Below are 12,222 nucleotides of genomic sequence, written 5' to 3'. Positions count from 1 at the left end.
ACGTGCTGATGTGTTGCGGAGCTCGGCTCCTTGCGGGTGTTGATAACTGCTTTGTTTTTGATTAATCTCAGCTATCTGGGCAGTGTTGTCGAGACAAGCTTCTCCTCAGCTCAATAGGTAAGGGTGATCCATGTCCGAAAGGATGGTGTGGGCGCTGTGGAGGGTGGCCGGGAGCGGGGCATGAGAGGGGACACGGAAGGGGCTTTTCCAATACCATCTCTTCCTTTAAAGGGGAATAAGGAATCCGAAAACACTAGGAAACACCTCTGGACGCACAGTCTCTGTGGCTTTTGGGTTTCCCCTCCCAGCAGCACGCTGTGCTCCCCTGCTTTTGGGGAGGCGGTGGGGCTGGAGAGCCCGGTGGTGGCAGCCGTGTCTTCATGTTGAGGTTTGGGAGAGCCCCGGCAGGGCTTGCGTGGCGCAAGGGTTGCGCAGTGTTAGGGAGATGCGTGTTGAGGTGGGGTTGTCCCGGAAGATCCAAACCAGGAGGAGCTCATGGCCAACCCCCTGGAGCCAGGTAAAATAGCCGCATCTGGAGCAACCAGCTGCAGACAGCGCTCTCGAAGTGAGGCTCCAAAAATCAGTCTCCAGTTGCAGTCCAGGACGTGGAGAATTTTGTTCCTGTCAGTACCTGGATCTGTTTTGGTTTTTTTTGGTTTTTGGTTTGTGGGTTTTGTTTTTTTTTTTTGCAAGTCTCCTCAATCATGGAAAATGGGAGAAGTCTTTATTTCAAGATGGACTGTATGGTTAGCAGCAGCGTACCTACAGTTTCAGGCTGCTGGTGAGGTGTTTTATCGTTCCTGTCACGAGTGTAGTCATAGTGAAAGTCCTCCCTCTCTGAAATACTCCTTGGAGAAATCTTTGAGACTTCTTCTGACCCAGCTGTGATTAAACAGCCCTAAGCAGATCTTGAAAGACTCTCCCAAGAAAATACGTCTCGGGCTGCCTTCGTGGGGCCGGTTTCCTAGATGGCCATGGGCATGGCATCCCTGGAACTGGGATGGAGTAATCGGGAGATGGTTTTCAGACCTTAGAAGCAGAGAATGTCACTAAAACTGCTAAAGTCAGATGGGATAATAATCATTCCTGACCCCAAGGATTGGGAATGCTGACCTGTTTGGCTGTCATTCAAGCTGGTTATGAAGGGAGAGGTGGGATTGCAGATGGGACCATTTCTAGGGCCTGGCTGTGCCCAAGCCTCCTTAGGACAGGTCTTAGAAAAGCTTCAGCTTTGCTGCCTTGCATGGGAAGAGTCAAAGTCCTGTCTGATGCTCTCCTAACAGCCTGAGGAGCCTTGTTGGACTGGAGAAGAGCCTCACGAGAGAGAGATGAGATGCCTAGAGAAATCAGGTAGCTGTTTCCAGGAGAGGGAATTTCCTCCAGCTGATGTGGAGGGCTGTCCTGGGGTGAGGAAGGAGTGTTGTGTCACAGTGATGGGAGCAGGTACAGGATACGTGCTCCACGGAGGAGCCATTCTCTTGGTATGGCAGAGCCCTTCTAGTTTGAGTCTTGCATCCTCCAAAGCTCTTGAGCGCTTGGCCACCGCCTTCTGTTTTCCCCTGCCGATCCCAGAGCAGGGTGTCCCATGAGGAGCAAAGCTAGCACCGAGCCTTGGTGAGATCTAGGCTGGGCCAGACTTCTCAAGAAATGGGGGAGCCCTCAGCGAGGACATGGCTCTTTCTCTATTCTTTTTCTGTAGTGCTTCCCTACTCCAGGAGCGTTAGGGACACGAGTAAATGTGGCTTTAGCACAGCAGAGGTGAGTCCAGGCTCACGTCTGAGTTTGGTGTGGCTCTTGCACAGATCCTGGCTGGCTCCTGTCTCTGGCGCTGGGTGCCACGAGCTGATGGAGCTTCAGGAGCTGGGTCACAGAACACTTGCTGAAGAGCAGCCGTGCGTCCTACGCTGAGATGCTGCCGGGGGTTGGAGCGGCAGGAGCAACTCCAGAGTCGTCATCCCCAAAAAGGGGAAGCCAGAAGAATAAATCTCGCTTTAATAAGCGAGGAATCCTGTAAAGAGCCCAGCCAAGTAATTTCTTGATGATTTGGGGTCATAAAATTGTCAGTGCGTGCAGAGCACAGGGATTTTATACCAGACCAGCCAGATTTCTGTACTGCAGTAATAAAAGCTGAGAGGAGGAGAGGGGGAGGCAGTTTGCAGGCTTGGTGGCAGCTACAGCACGGTGGCTTTTGCTAGGTGAAGGTCAGGTAGTTTTTACCGATGGGCAGGGATAAATAATGCCATTCCTGAGTCGGCACGAGCAGTTTTCCCATCATCTTCTCTTTGGACGCAGCGCCCAGCGATGCATCTCCTAATGGGGAAGAGGGGGCTGTCGTCTCCCTGCAGAGGGAAACCCAAAAACCACAGACAAGGCACCAAGCTCCCCTGCCCCTCGGCACCGCATCCTGCCCTGGGCGGCCACCCCGGCCCCCACCTTGCTGGGGCAGAGCTGCCAACACCGGGAGTTCGGGGGCTTGGCCATGGCGTAGTGTTGAGTGACGAAGGGACGTCGGCGCCAGGCGTGCGGGAGGAGGAGCACCCCTCGCTCCCCGCTTGAAAGAAAACAGGTTCCCCTTTAAAGACGTCCATGTGCTGATCCTCTGCATGTGTTTCATGCCTCCTCCCGCTTGGAGAAGTTGTGAGTCCGCTTGTCTGAGTGCGTTTTTCTTTCTTTCTTAATTATTATTATTTTTTTCTTTTCAGTCTCTTTAATTTCCTTATATATTTTCTCACTCCTGTTTTTCATTTATCTTCCTCTCTCCCCTCCCTTCCCCATGACTGTAACCCCTCTTCCTCTCCAGTCCGGCCCCTTTTCCCTCACCCTCTCTCCTCCCCGCTCCTCTCCCGTCAGCATGGTGAAGTCCGTTGTGTAGATGAGTTGTGGTGTTTGCAGACAGAAGGGACCCCCTTCTCCAGCGTGCTCCCCGCTGTGACCAGCCCCTTCGTCCCTCATTGCGGTGCCTTGGCAGCAGGAGCAGCAGCTCTGGGGCAAGGGGCCGTCACCGCCGCGTTTCTCTAGCATCTCTCGCGCTGAAGGATCTCAAGCGATGCGCGATGGCGTTCCGGGGATGGAGGCAGCAGCCAGGGCTGCCTCCGAGCAGAGGGGGAATTCCGACTTGCGGGACGTCTCATGGGATCGCACAGTACTTGAGCCTGGTGTAGGCAAATTGATCTCTTCGTCTGAGGAGGATGAAGGGTTGAGACACAGTGGGCTCTGGTCCTAGTGCATGCTCTAACTGGTCCAAGTGGATGCTCTAACACGTCCAAACTATTCCTGGATGTCAATGTCTTGACTCAAGGAGAGAAGGACATAGGGAATGTGTGTTGAGACCTCCATGAGGTGAAATACGTGTATTGCGCCCTTGAATGTCCAGGACCCTTCATTTATATGGGTTCCCCCTTTTGGATGGAAAGAGGTTAGTGATGCTTTCATGGGCCTTCTCCCTTACATCTTTGCTTCGTATGTGGAAAGACATTTGAAGAAGAGGAGCCGAGATGTGTGTTGGGTTGGATAGCTCTTCTCCCCTAGCTACCTCCTGCCGTCCTGGCGCTCTCTGGGGTCCCTCAGTACCTTTGCAGCCTTTCCAGTACCTCTCTGTCCATGCCGTTGAGACCTTTACTCATACAGAAGGGTTGTCCTTTGAAGGCTTGAGGAAAACTGCTGCTCCGAGTGTTGGTGGTGCCTCGTGGAAGGCTTGTGTTAGGAATTCATGTGTGCTTCTTGAAGCTCCTTTGCTCTACACTGAAGTCTCTGGAAGAAGTTTGCCTGCCTCCCTGAACCTCTCGTCTGTTGGTGTTCAAGATCTCTCTCGTGCATGGGCAGCTGCCCAAAATGCTAACTCTGGGGGCAGGAAGAGGCTTTTGGCTGAGCTTAAAATGAAAATTAATTTGAAAAATCGGAGTCCTTTGAAGAAATAAAGGGTGGGTAGAGCAGATAAAATTTGGCTGGTGAGTAGCATTGTTTTGTCCTCCTTTGTATCTCTTCCTTGCCAGAGGTCAGACAGTATTTATGGTGACACATGGGTTCAGTGCGCTCGCTGTTTATGTTTGTGTGTAAAAATATAAGTCCAATTATGGAGAACTAGTGGAAATGAGCTTCAGGCAATTTCCTCATAATCCCTTGCGTAAATCTGTCTAATTTTGTCAACATGCCACAGTAGCATCTTCTTAGAAGGAAAAAAGATTGGGAAGAACAAGAGCCTTTTACAAGATGAGCTTTAATAATATTAGCAAAGTTGTCTGGGTGGTGGGAACAGGTAGTAGAGGGCAGATGCTGATGGGCAGGATGGTGGCAGGATTGCCGACGTCCAGGACTTGGCACACATGAGCTCCATGGGTGATGGACTGGGGCTGGAGCAGTCGAGGTCACCGTTAGCCAAGTACCTACGTGAAGAACTATTGTGCAAATGATAGAATGGTGGATATAAATGGGAAAAGCCAGCTATTGACTGTTCAAGTAGGGAAGTCCCCTTTGGGTCACTGTGGTCTTTTTCTGAGCCAGCACATGCACGGGGTGCAGCCCAGCGGCTTTGGCGCAGCTCAGCGCGTAGTGCCCCAACAGAACTCGGAGCCGCAACTCGCGGAATCTCTCGTGAGAGGCTGGTTGCGCTTGGGAAGAAGGCATTTAAGCGCTGCAACTGAACGGGCTTGTAAACGTCGAGGGAAAGATCTCACCTGGATCCAGCCAGCAGGACTACCAGCTTGTCTAATGAGTTACTTTGTCTTCGGCTGCTGTGCTGCTCTGCTGGGAGCATCCACGCCTCAACGTCTCTGTTGCGATGGGAAACATGAAAAAGGGCTTTGCTATACCCGGTGTCTGGGTTTCTGTTGCATCTGCTGTGTCCCAGCTGCTTCATCGATTCACACTGCACTTTTCTTGATGCTCTCCAATGCTGCTAGCAGAACTGAGCAGCTTTGCAATCGTACACATCTTCAAAAACAACCCCTTCTGCTCCCCAAGGGGGAAAAATCCCTTGGGAGCTCTTCATCTGTGCCTCTCCAGCTGAAGTATCACCGCTCCGGCAGCCGCTTGGGATCTCAGACGTAAAGCGTTGCTATCGCGCCGCATTCTCTGCAGCGGTGGCACGTGTGGGGACTCGCAGAGGAAAGCTTGCGGGGTGTCTTTGGTGCCGGAGAGGCTCCACCTGAAACCCAAGGGAGACGAGAAGCTCCAAACTCACCGTACGTGGACATGCTTTTGTACCTCAGCCTGGGTGTGCTGGGGCTCCACGCTTGAGCGTGCGTGCTTGCCCGTTTGCTGCCGCTCCTGCCGGCACTGGCAGAGGTTTTGCAACACTGGATGAGTCGTACCTTACTGATAGACCAGGAATGAGGTGGATGAGTTTGGCCGTGGCTTTTTGGTGACAAAGCAGGAGTCTGAATACACTGATGCTGCCTCCTTGCAGTCAGTCAAGGTGACTCTTCTACCTGCTCGCGCTGCTGCCTTGTGAAGAGCTCATGGCTCGTAGGGTTTGCTGATCCCTGCCCCGGTCACGGGCGCCTGAAGATGCAGGAGTTGCCATCAGCGCTGTCCTCTGCGTGGCTGTTTTGAAAAGGTTTGGTCGCTGACCTCCGGCGATTGAGTGGTGAGAGCAGAAGAGTGTCATCTCCTCCACTGAAGGGTAGGACAGGCTTGTCAGAAGCACGCTGGTTTAAATCTCCAGGCTTTTCTCTGCGGAGCCTGGCTTCGAGTGTTGCCCTTATTGCAATGACAGGTGCTTTGTGGATGCTTCCCCTGTCATCTCTGGGCACCTTGTGTGCAGGTTGCTCTGTGGTGACTCGGGTTGATCCCAGGTTGTTACCTGCGGCCTCGGCTGCTTTGACTCAGACATCTCCTTCTGCAACGTTTGGTGTCGGTGCAACTTGGAGGGACGTGAAAGTAAAATGGAGAGGGGGAAGGAAATGGGAAAGCAGCAAGAGGGAGGGATGCCGTGATGTGTTATAGGTGAGAGCTGGACCGACCGCTCTCCTAAGGAGAAGGTTTTCCTCTACTGCCCTGCTCTCCACAGCAGTCATTCTGTCCGATCCTTGGATGGGAAAAACGGGTACAGTGAGGAAAGTAGAGGAAAAAAACCCTTTGCAAAGGGGAGACCTCTTAACCTTGAGCTGGTTGCTGTAGAAGAGTTACTCAGGGGTTAAGGGCAGAAAACTATCACTTACAACTGCTGGCTCTGCTGCAGGAAACACCCTTTTGCAAGTCTCCTCCTCGTTCCTTGCAGTAAAACCTTGTCAGTGTTTTCATTTCAGCGTCCTGTCCTGCAGGGCAAGAAAACCCAGCTCCCAGCCTCTCGGTGTTGAGGAGCAGACGCTCCCACGATGTTGCGTTTCTGTTGTTGCTTATAGCAGGGACCTGGGAACGAGGTACCGCTCCCGGCTGTGTCGGCGTGTGCCCTTTGTCCCTGTCTGTCGTGTGGCCCCTGGTTTTTTTTGGCCGTGGGAGCGGGAACAGGCAGAATCCTGCCTCCCTGCTGTTTGTGGCGCCGGTGTTGTCCGCCCCGGGTGGCTCATGGTGCCCGTCTCGATGCTGCCGTGCCGCTTCTGCCTGTCTCTTCCTCTCTCTCCATCCCAAGGGGTTTCCCACCGTTTCCCAGAAATGCCTTATCGGACATAGGATCTGCCCCGTCCTTTTTTGTTTAGCGGTGCTGGCATGGCAGGCAGGTGAGCTGGGGTGCCGGCAGCTCTCTTGCGGGGCTGGCGTTGGATATTGCCGGTAGGACCGGCCGGGCTTGCGGTGCCGGAGGAGACGTAGGGGGACGGCGGGGACCCCGCAGAGCGGCACGCACGGGCGCCTCGCTTCCTCCCGCCCTGCGCTCCAGCACGCCTGGCTGGCCCCGCTCCCTCGGCCCCGGGTTTCTCACCTTTACCTTTTCCTTTTCCACGGCAGAGCTGGCTGGGGTTGACCGATCCCCCGCCGGGGACGTCCGGAGGCCCAAGCGTGGCTGAGAGCCACTGACGGCACCTGTCTGCTTTTGCTTCCTAGAAAACGGCCATCTCCGTCCGGGGACGCTGCTGCACCTGAGAGGCTCGAAGCTCTGAAATACCAGCGGATAAAGAAGCCCAAAAAGTCATCCAAGGGCTCCTCGAAATCCAGAAAACAATCCAGTGAGTGCGAGGACCCCGGGGTCCCCAACAGCATCCTTCTGTCCCCCCGTGGCAGAGCTCGGGCAGGTCCCTGCTGGCTCCAGCACCGGGGGGTCCCCAAGCCCATGCCTGCGTGCAGCCCTCACCCCCTGCCCCCCAAAAGGATGGCTCCCCGGGCTGCTCACCCGCAGGCTGTCCCTCCCCTGATCCTCCCCTGCCTCCAGACAGAGTTCCCCTTCCATGCGTCTCCTATCTCTAGGGATTTATTTCAGATTTTATTTTGGAGCGCTAATTTAATTTTCCTTGATGCCCAACGTGCTTCCCTCTCGCCAAGCAGCCGGGTTTGGGGCCAGGCTTGCCGTAACCTCCCTTTTACGGCACGCAAAGCGCTCTGCCTGCCGCCGGCGCTGCCGGTAGCTGCCGGCTCTGGTCCCATCTACCTTTTCTTCCCCCTCCCCAGACGGCTCTGCCTCCCAGGTTCAGCACCTTCCCAGCTCTCAGGTACTGTGGCCTGACGAAGCTGTCTGCCTCCGCAAGAAGAAGAGACACCCTCGTCAGGACCCCTTCGCCCGTCTCTCGGCGCTGAAGGACGACCTCTGCCACCGGCAGCTCCCCGAAGACCAGACAGCCATTCTCAACAGCGTGGACCACGACGACACCGGCGGGCACGCCACGTTGCTTTAGCCTAGCGCTGGCCCGAGAAGGTTAAACAGGAGGGGGTGGAGGGAGCCAACGTCACGCTGCCGGGGGACGGAGGCGATGCGAGGGCGGGGGGGGACGCCCCTACGCTGCCACCTCTGCAGGGAGGCTGTGGTGGGGATGAGCTGGGGGGATCCTGGGGCAGGTTGGGGGGACGGGGAGGATGCGTGGGGCTGGACGCTCCTCAGATCCGCTTCTCCCCCCCAGCCCGGACGGCTTTGGTGGGGTGGGAAGGGGGGGAATCGCACCTCGGTTTCAGAAAAGATCTCTAGGGTTAAAAGGCATAGACGGAGCTTTTGACATCTGCTTCTGCAGCACGCGTTTAGGGAGAAAGTGTGGAATTGAGCAGCTGGCCCTCAGTCACCGGAAGAAATTAAATGACACAGGGTGTAATTAATTGACAAGAAACTAACAACCCAGACGGGAACTGGTAATCCCATGAATCTGATTATGATAAAAACACGACCAAATAATCCCAGGAAAGCTGTAATTGTGAAAATCTCCCTGCCTCCCCCTTCCCAGCCTCCCTTTACGTGAAGATAACAGCAACAGAACCATCCGTGACATCTTTCCTTCCCTATCTCTGAAAGGGAAAACCAGAAAGACCCTGAGCCTCCCAATCGGTCTGAGATGTGAGAAATCACCATTTGTCTGTGCAAATGCATTTGAACCTTGTTAACGCGTACTCAACGCTGCGCGAGCACGCAGGTATGGGACTGTTTTCATCCAAGGGTGTTTTCCCCCCCCCAAGTACAATATGTCTCACTTTTGATGAGGGCGGTTTTGATTAATTCTTCCCGACACTCCGTATATCGTTGGCAAATGTTCTTCAGTGCTGTGTAGTAACGCGATTTCTTACTACGTAACGTCTGTAATCTTTATTCGTAACTGCAAAACGGGGAGACGCCGCCGCAGGCGCGTGAGCGAAGGGGGTTTGGCTGCGTGGTCCCAAAAGCCTCCGTCGGCAGATGCTGAGCCCAGGCGAGAGCGGCTGGAAAATCCCCAGCTCTGCGGATGGAGATGGATGGCTCCTCGGAGCGACCGCGCAAAGCTAAGCCCAGCGTTTCGCGTCAGCTTAAAATGCGTTGCTGCTGGTTTCACTGTTTTTCCCCTTCTTTCTCCTGCTCCAGCCCGGCTGTGTAGGCTGTGACACCCGCCGGGGTTGTGTCCCTCCCTTTGCCCCATCCGAGGAGACCCGCTGTTCCCCTCTCGGTAATGCTGTTCTAACTCTTCACCAGAATGTATTTCCTCTTCAAAATACTTAGGGTAGGTTTGGCGACCGGTGGTTTTCTGGATTGCATAGGCCTTTTATTTTTTTTTTTTTTTTTTACCTTAGTAGGAAAGGTGTAGCCCGCTCCGAGAACAGCCGGGCTCGCTTTCCTGCTCTGCCTCCACTCTCTGATTGCGTGGCCTTGGGCAAGTCACTCAACCTCTCTGTGCCTCAGTTCTCCCATCTGTAAAATGGGGATAAGTCATATTTGAGCACTTTGGACAAGCACTTGGTCACCTACGGACTGCAAGTGCTATGTAAATGCTGAGTGCTAATACCAAGTGATCCCTACCTTTAAAATATTTAGAGATTTTTTTTTTTTTTTGAAGTGGTAAAATCAACCGCTGCATCCAGGTTTGCACACTTCTTCCTCTGCGATAAAGTGCTAAACCCTCCAGCCTGCCTGGGAATAAAATACCGAGTGTTTCATGTGGATATTCTTGCTTTGAGTGGATTCAGGCTGTAGAAGAAGCGTCAGGAGAATCGAAGAGCCTGTAGGCATGTTTTTTGCCCCAGGCTCTCCATTTGCATACGAAACTTTTGTTTATTCCCAGGTAGAATTGCCAAGAGATTCTCCGCAATCTCGCCTTTAATTCTGCTTTGCCTTGGTTATTGCTCTTGCTGCTGGTTGAACCTCAAAGGGCTTAGATGTTTGGAGAAAGACGTGAGCTCTCAGCCAGGCGGTCGGGATGCGGCGTTCCGACCACGCCACGCTCCCCGGGAGCTTTTAGGTCGGAGCCTGTTTATCGCTCTGCCTCGAAATAACCTGGTTTTAGAGGTTGTGCTTCCTTTTCCAGCAGGATGCTCGGAAACCTGCAACCACGAAAAGCAGAGCACCGCGTCTTTTCCAATCTTGAAGCCCTGACTTAGGTTTGAACCACTTGACAATGAATCCTCTAAATCGATAACGAGATATTTCCGAGCTTTAACAGCTTCGTGTAGGTGGTCTTCAAACCGTCAGCAGGTTTGTCTCGGGAAGGAGGGAGGGTCTCGTAGAAACGCCCCTCTCTTTCCAGCCTGCACCAGAGCTTTTTATTGAGTATGCGATGAGTGACCTGACGTAAGACCCTCAACTATCGGAGTGAGAATTCAACTTTGCTAACAGTATGACTGTGGATTTCTTTTATTTGAGCGTGTTTTAGGGATTGCCCTAGAATCCGCTCGGATCTGAATTGATTTAATGCCATTTGCCCGCTTGGCAGCGGGGAAAACTCTGCCTGGCTAACTTCAGCTCGCCGGTAACTTCAGCGGTGCGGTGAGCCGGCGCGCCGGCGGCAGTGGCTCTCGCCGCACGGCTGCTCCCGACGCACAGGTGACGATCGGGACCGGGGGATGCCCCGGCCGGGGGGAGACGCAGAGGCTTTGTGCTGGCCGTGCCGCGGCTGACTTGCTCTTCCTTTCGCTCTCGTTGCCTCGACCTCTCTAACAGAAGGTTGTTTTTTTCCATTTGAGTGCTTTCCAAACTATTTATGACGCCCGTTCGTAACAGGCGAGGCGGTGTCTTCAGGCTCTTGGGGTCGCTACCTCGGGACCGTAACCCCCGTCCTGTCTTAAGGAGCTCTAGAGGACTTGGAGTGCAGGGAAGGTTGACGGAGCGCGCCGGCTTGCTGGGGTCAGTCTTTTGAGAGTTGTTTTCCTTTTGCAGGTGTTTTGAGCCGCTGGGCCCCCCTGCTTTTCATGGTCTTCGACCTTTAGAGGCTGGAGCTGCAGCCCTCTCTCTTTCAGCCGTGTACCTGCCACGCTGCTGGAGTGGGAAATCCCGCCCGGGCGCCTCGTGGAAGCGGCTCTTCCCTAAAACCATCCTTAACTCCTTTTTCCGCTAGACCGAGTTACCTTCCGATAGACTCGGGCCGTGCTTTGGCAGACGGGCTCGCCTCTTGCTTTGGCAACCTCCTCGCTTCTCCCAGCCCTCTGGTTTCCATGCCCTTCAGGGGGTCGCTCCTCTCTCCTCCCGCGGACCTGGGACATCGAAGCTGTGTCAGACGATGCCAAACGCTTCCCCCATTTCATCCCTGTTTGAACTCCGTTTCGCTTTGGTGGTTTGCAAACACAGCTGTTGCTGCTTCATTTTTTTTTTTTTTTTTTTTTTCTTTCATGCTGCAAAATATATCTTGATTTTTATCTTCCTGGGCCAAACTCTCTTATTTTGTAAGCTTGTCTGAGGTAGATGGCTCTTGCTTTACCAGTAAGCGTACGATTCCTCCTTGCACGTTGCGAACGTGATGTGTTTCGTTAAGTCCTTTGGGCCGCAGTGAAAAAATGCCTCTGAACTGCAAGAATTATTTGTCCCTGGGCTCCACTGGTGGTCCGGTGGGCACCAGCCCAGCTTTGGGTGGTCCTTGCTGGTGCCTCCGCCTGCGAGGTGGCCGAGGTGGGGATGCTCCAGTGCCGTTTTTGTGCCGCCGCAGGTGTTGCAGGATTCAGCTGCCCCAAACCGGGGGAGGTAACACGGAGAGGTAGGTACCGGGGTGTCTCTGAGATCCCTCGGACAGAGGGGGTGGTCGTGGGGTGCCGTCCCTCGTACCTTCTCCATCAAACCCGTGCCGTCCCGTCGCAGGCAGGCAGTGGGGCAGGGCAAGCGCTTTGCCTGGTTTTCCGTCGGGAGCTGCTGAGTAATCGGCCACGTGTTTTTCAGGTGACTTTTGCTGTGCACGCCCACAGCAGGTTGGTTTGGCAATGTTGACGCGAAGGAGAACGCAAGTTAGGAAGCGGGGAGAGAGGGAGTGTTTAGGGCTCGCTTGTGGGGCCCTGTTTCTGTGTCGCTAAGCGCATCCACGGGCGCTTGGAGCGATGGGTCGGTAGGATGGGGGGAGCTGGGGGCTCCTGGCGTCTCTTCCCAGCTCTGCCCCAGACCTGCGGTGTGAACTTGGGCTGGAGCCCTCGGTGGGAGCCACCGGCATCTCCGGACCACCGGCATGGTTTGCGGTCTCGCCGGGCGCGTGCGTGGGTTCCCCCCGTGCAGAGTGGCAGGGAGTGTCCGTGGGAGCGGGCGATGGTTTTTCTGGAGCAGGATGCTCGCTGTTGCTGCGTGTCAGTCACCCGTGACTTCGGTCGCCGGTGGGCTCCAGGCTTTTGATCTTGCCAGCTGGTTGAGTGCCATCCGCTGTGGGGAAGGCTGGAGGTGACGGTTTTTGGGTTATATAAATATAAAGGGAATACCAGCTTTGCTGTACC

At 54.4% G+C, this 12,222-nt stretch overlaps 1 protein-coding gene across 13 annotated transcripts in view; it reads left to right on the top strand.

Moving 5' to 3' along the window:
• Nucleotides 1-11,179, top strand: part of IGSF9B (immunoglobulin superfamily member 9B) — a 43,089-nt gene extending 31,910 nt beyond the window's left edge. For 4 of the 13 annotated variants that reach the window (XM_054803218.1, XM_054803217.1, XM_054803216.1 and 1 more), the window contains 3 exons: nt 6,979-7,100; nt 7,540-7,783; nt 8,094-11,179. In XM_054803218.1, coding sequence (XP_054659193.1) covers nt 6,979-7,100; nt 7,540-7,763 — 346 coding nt within the window. In that variant the 3' untranslated portion in view covers nt 7,764-7,783; nt 8,094-11,179. Of the gene's footprint in view, nt 1-71; nt 118-6,978; nt 7,101-7,539; nt 7,822-8,093 lie in introns of those variants that run through there. The other 9 variants (XR_008574092.1, XR_008574091.1, XR_008574087.1 and 6 more) reach the window with 8 other exon arrangements.
• The last annotated feature ends 1,043 nt before the right edge of the window (nt 11,180-12,222 follow it).

This window comes from Grus americana, chromosome 24, assembly GCF_028858705.1.
Source record: "Grus americana isolate bGruAme1 chromosome 24, bGruAme1.mat, whole genome shotgun sequence".
NCBI classification, from domain to species: Eukaryota; Metazoa; Chordata; class Aves; order Gruiformes; family Gruidae; genus Grus; species Grus americana.
Note: the sequence above shows the minus strand (reverse complement) of the source record. Positions and strands in the feature narration are given on the sequence as shown.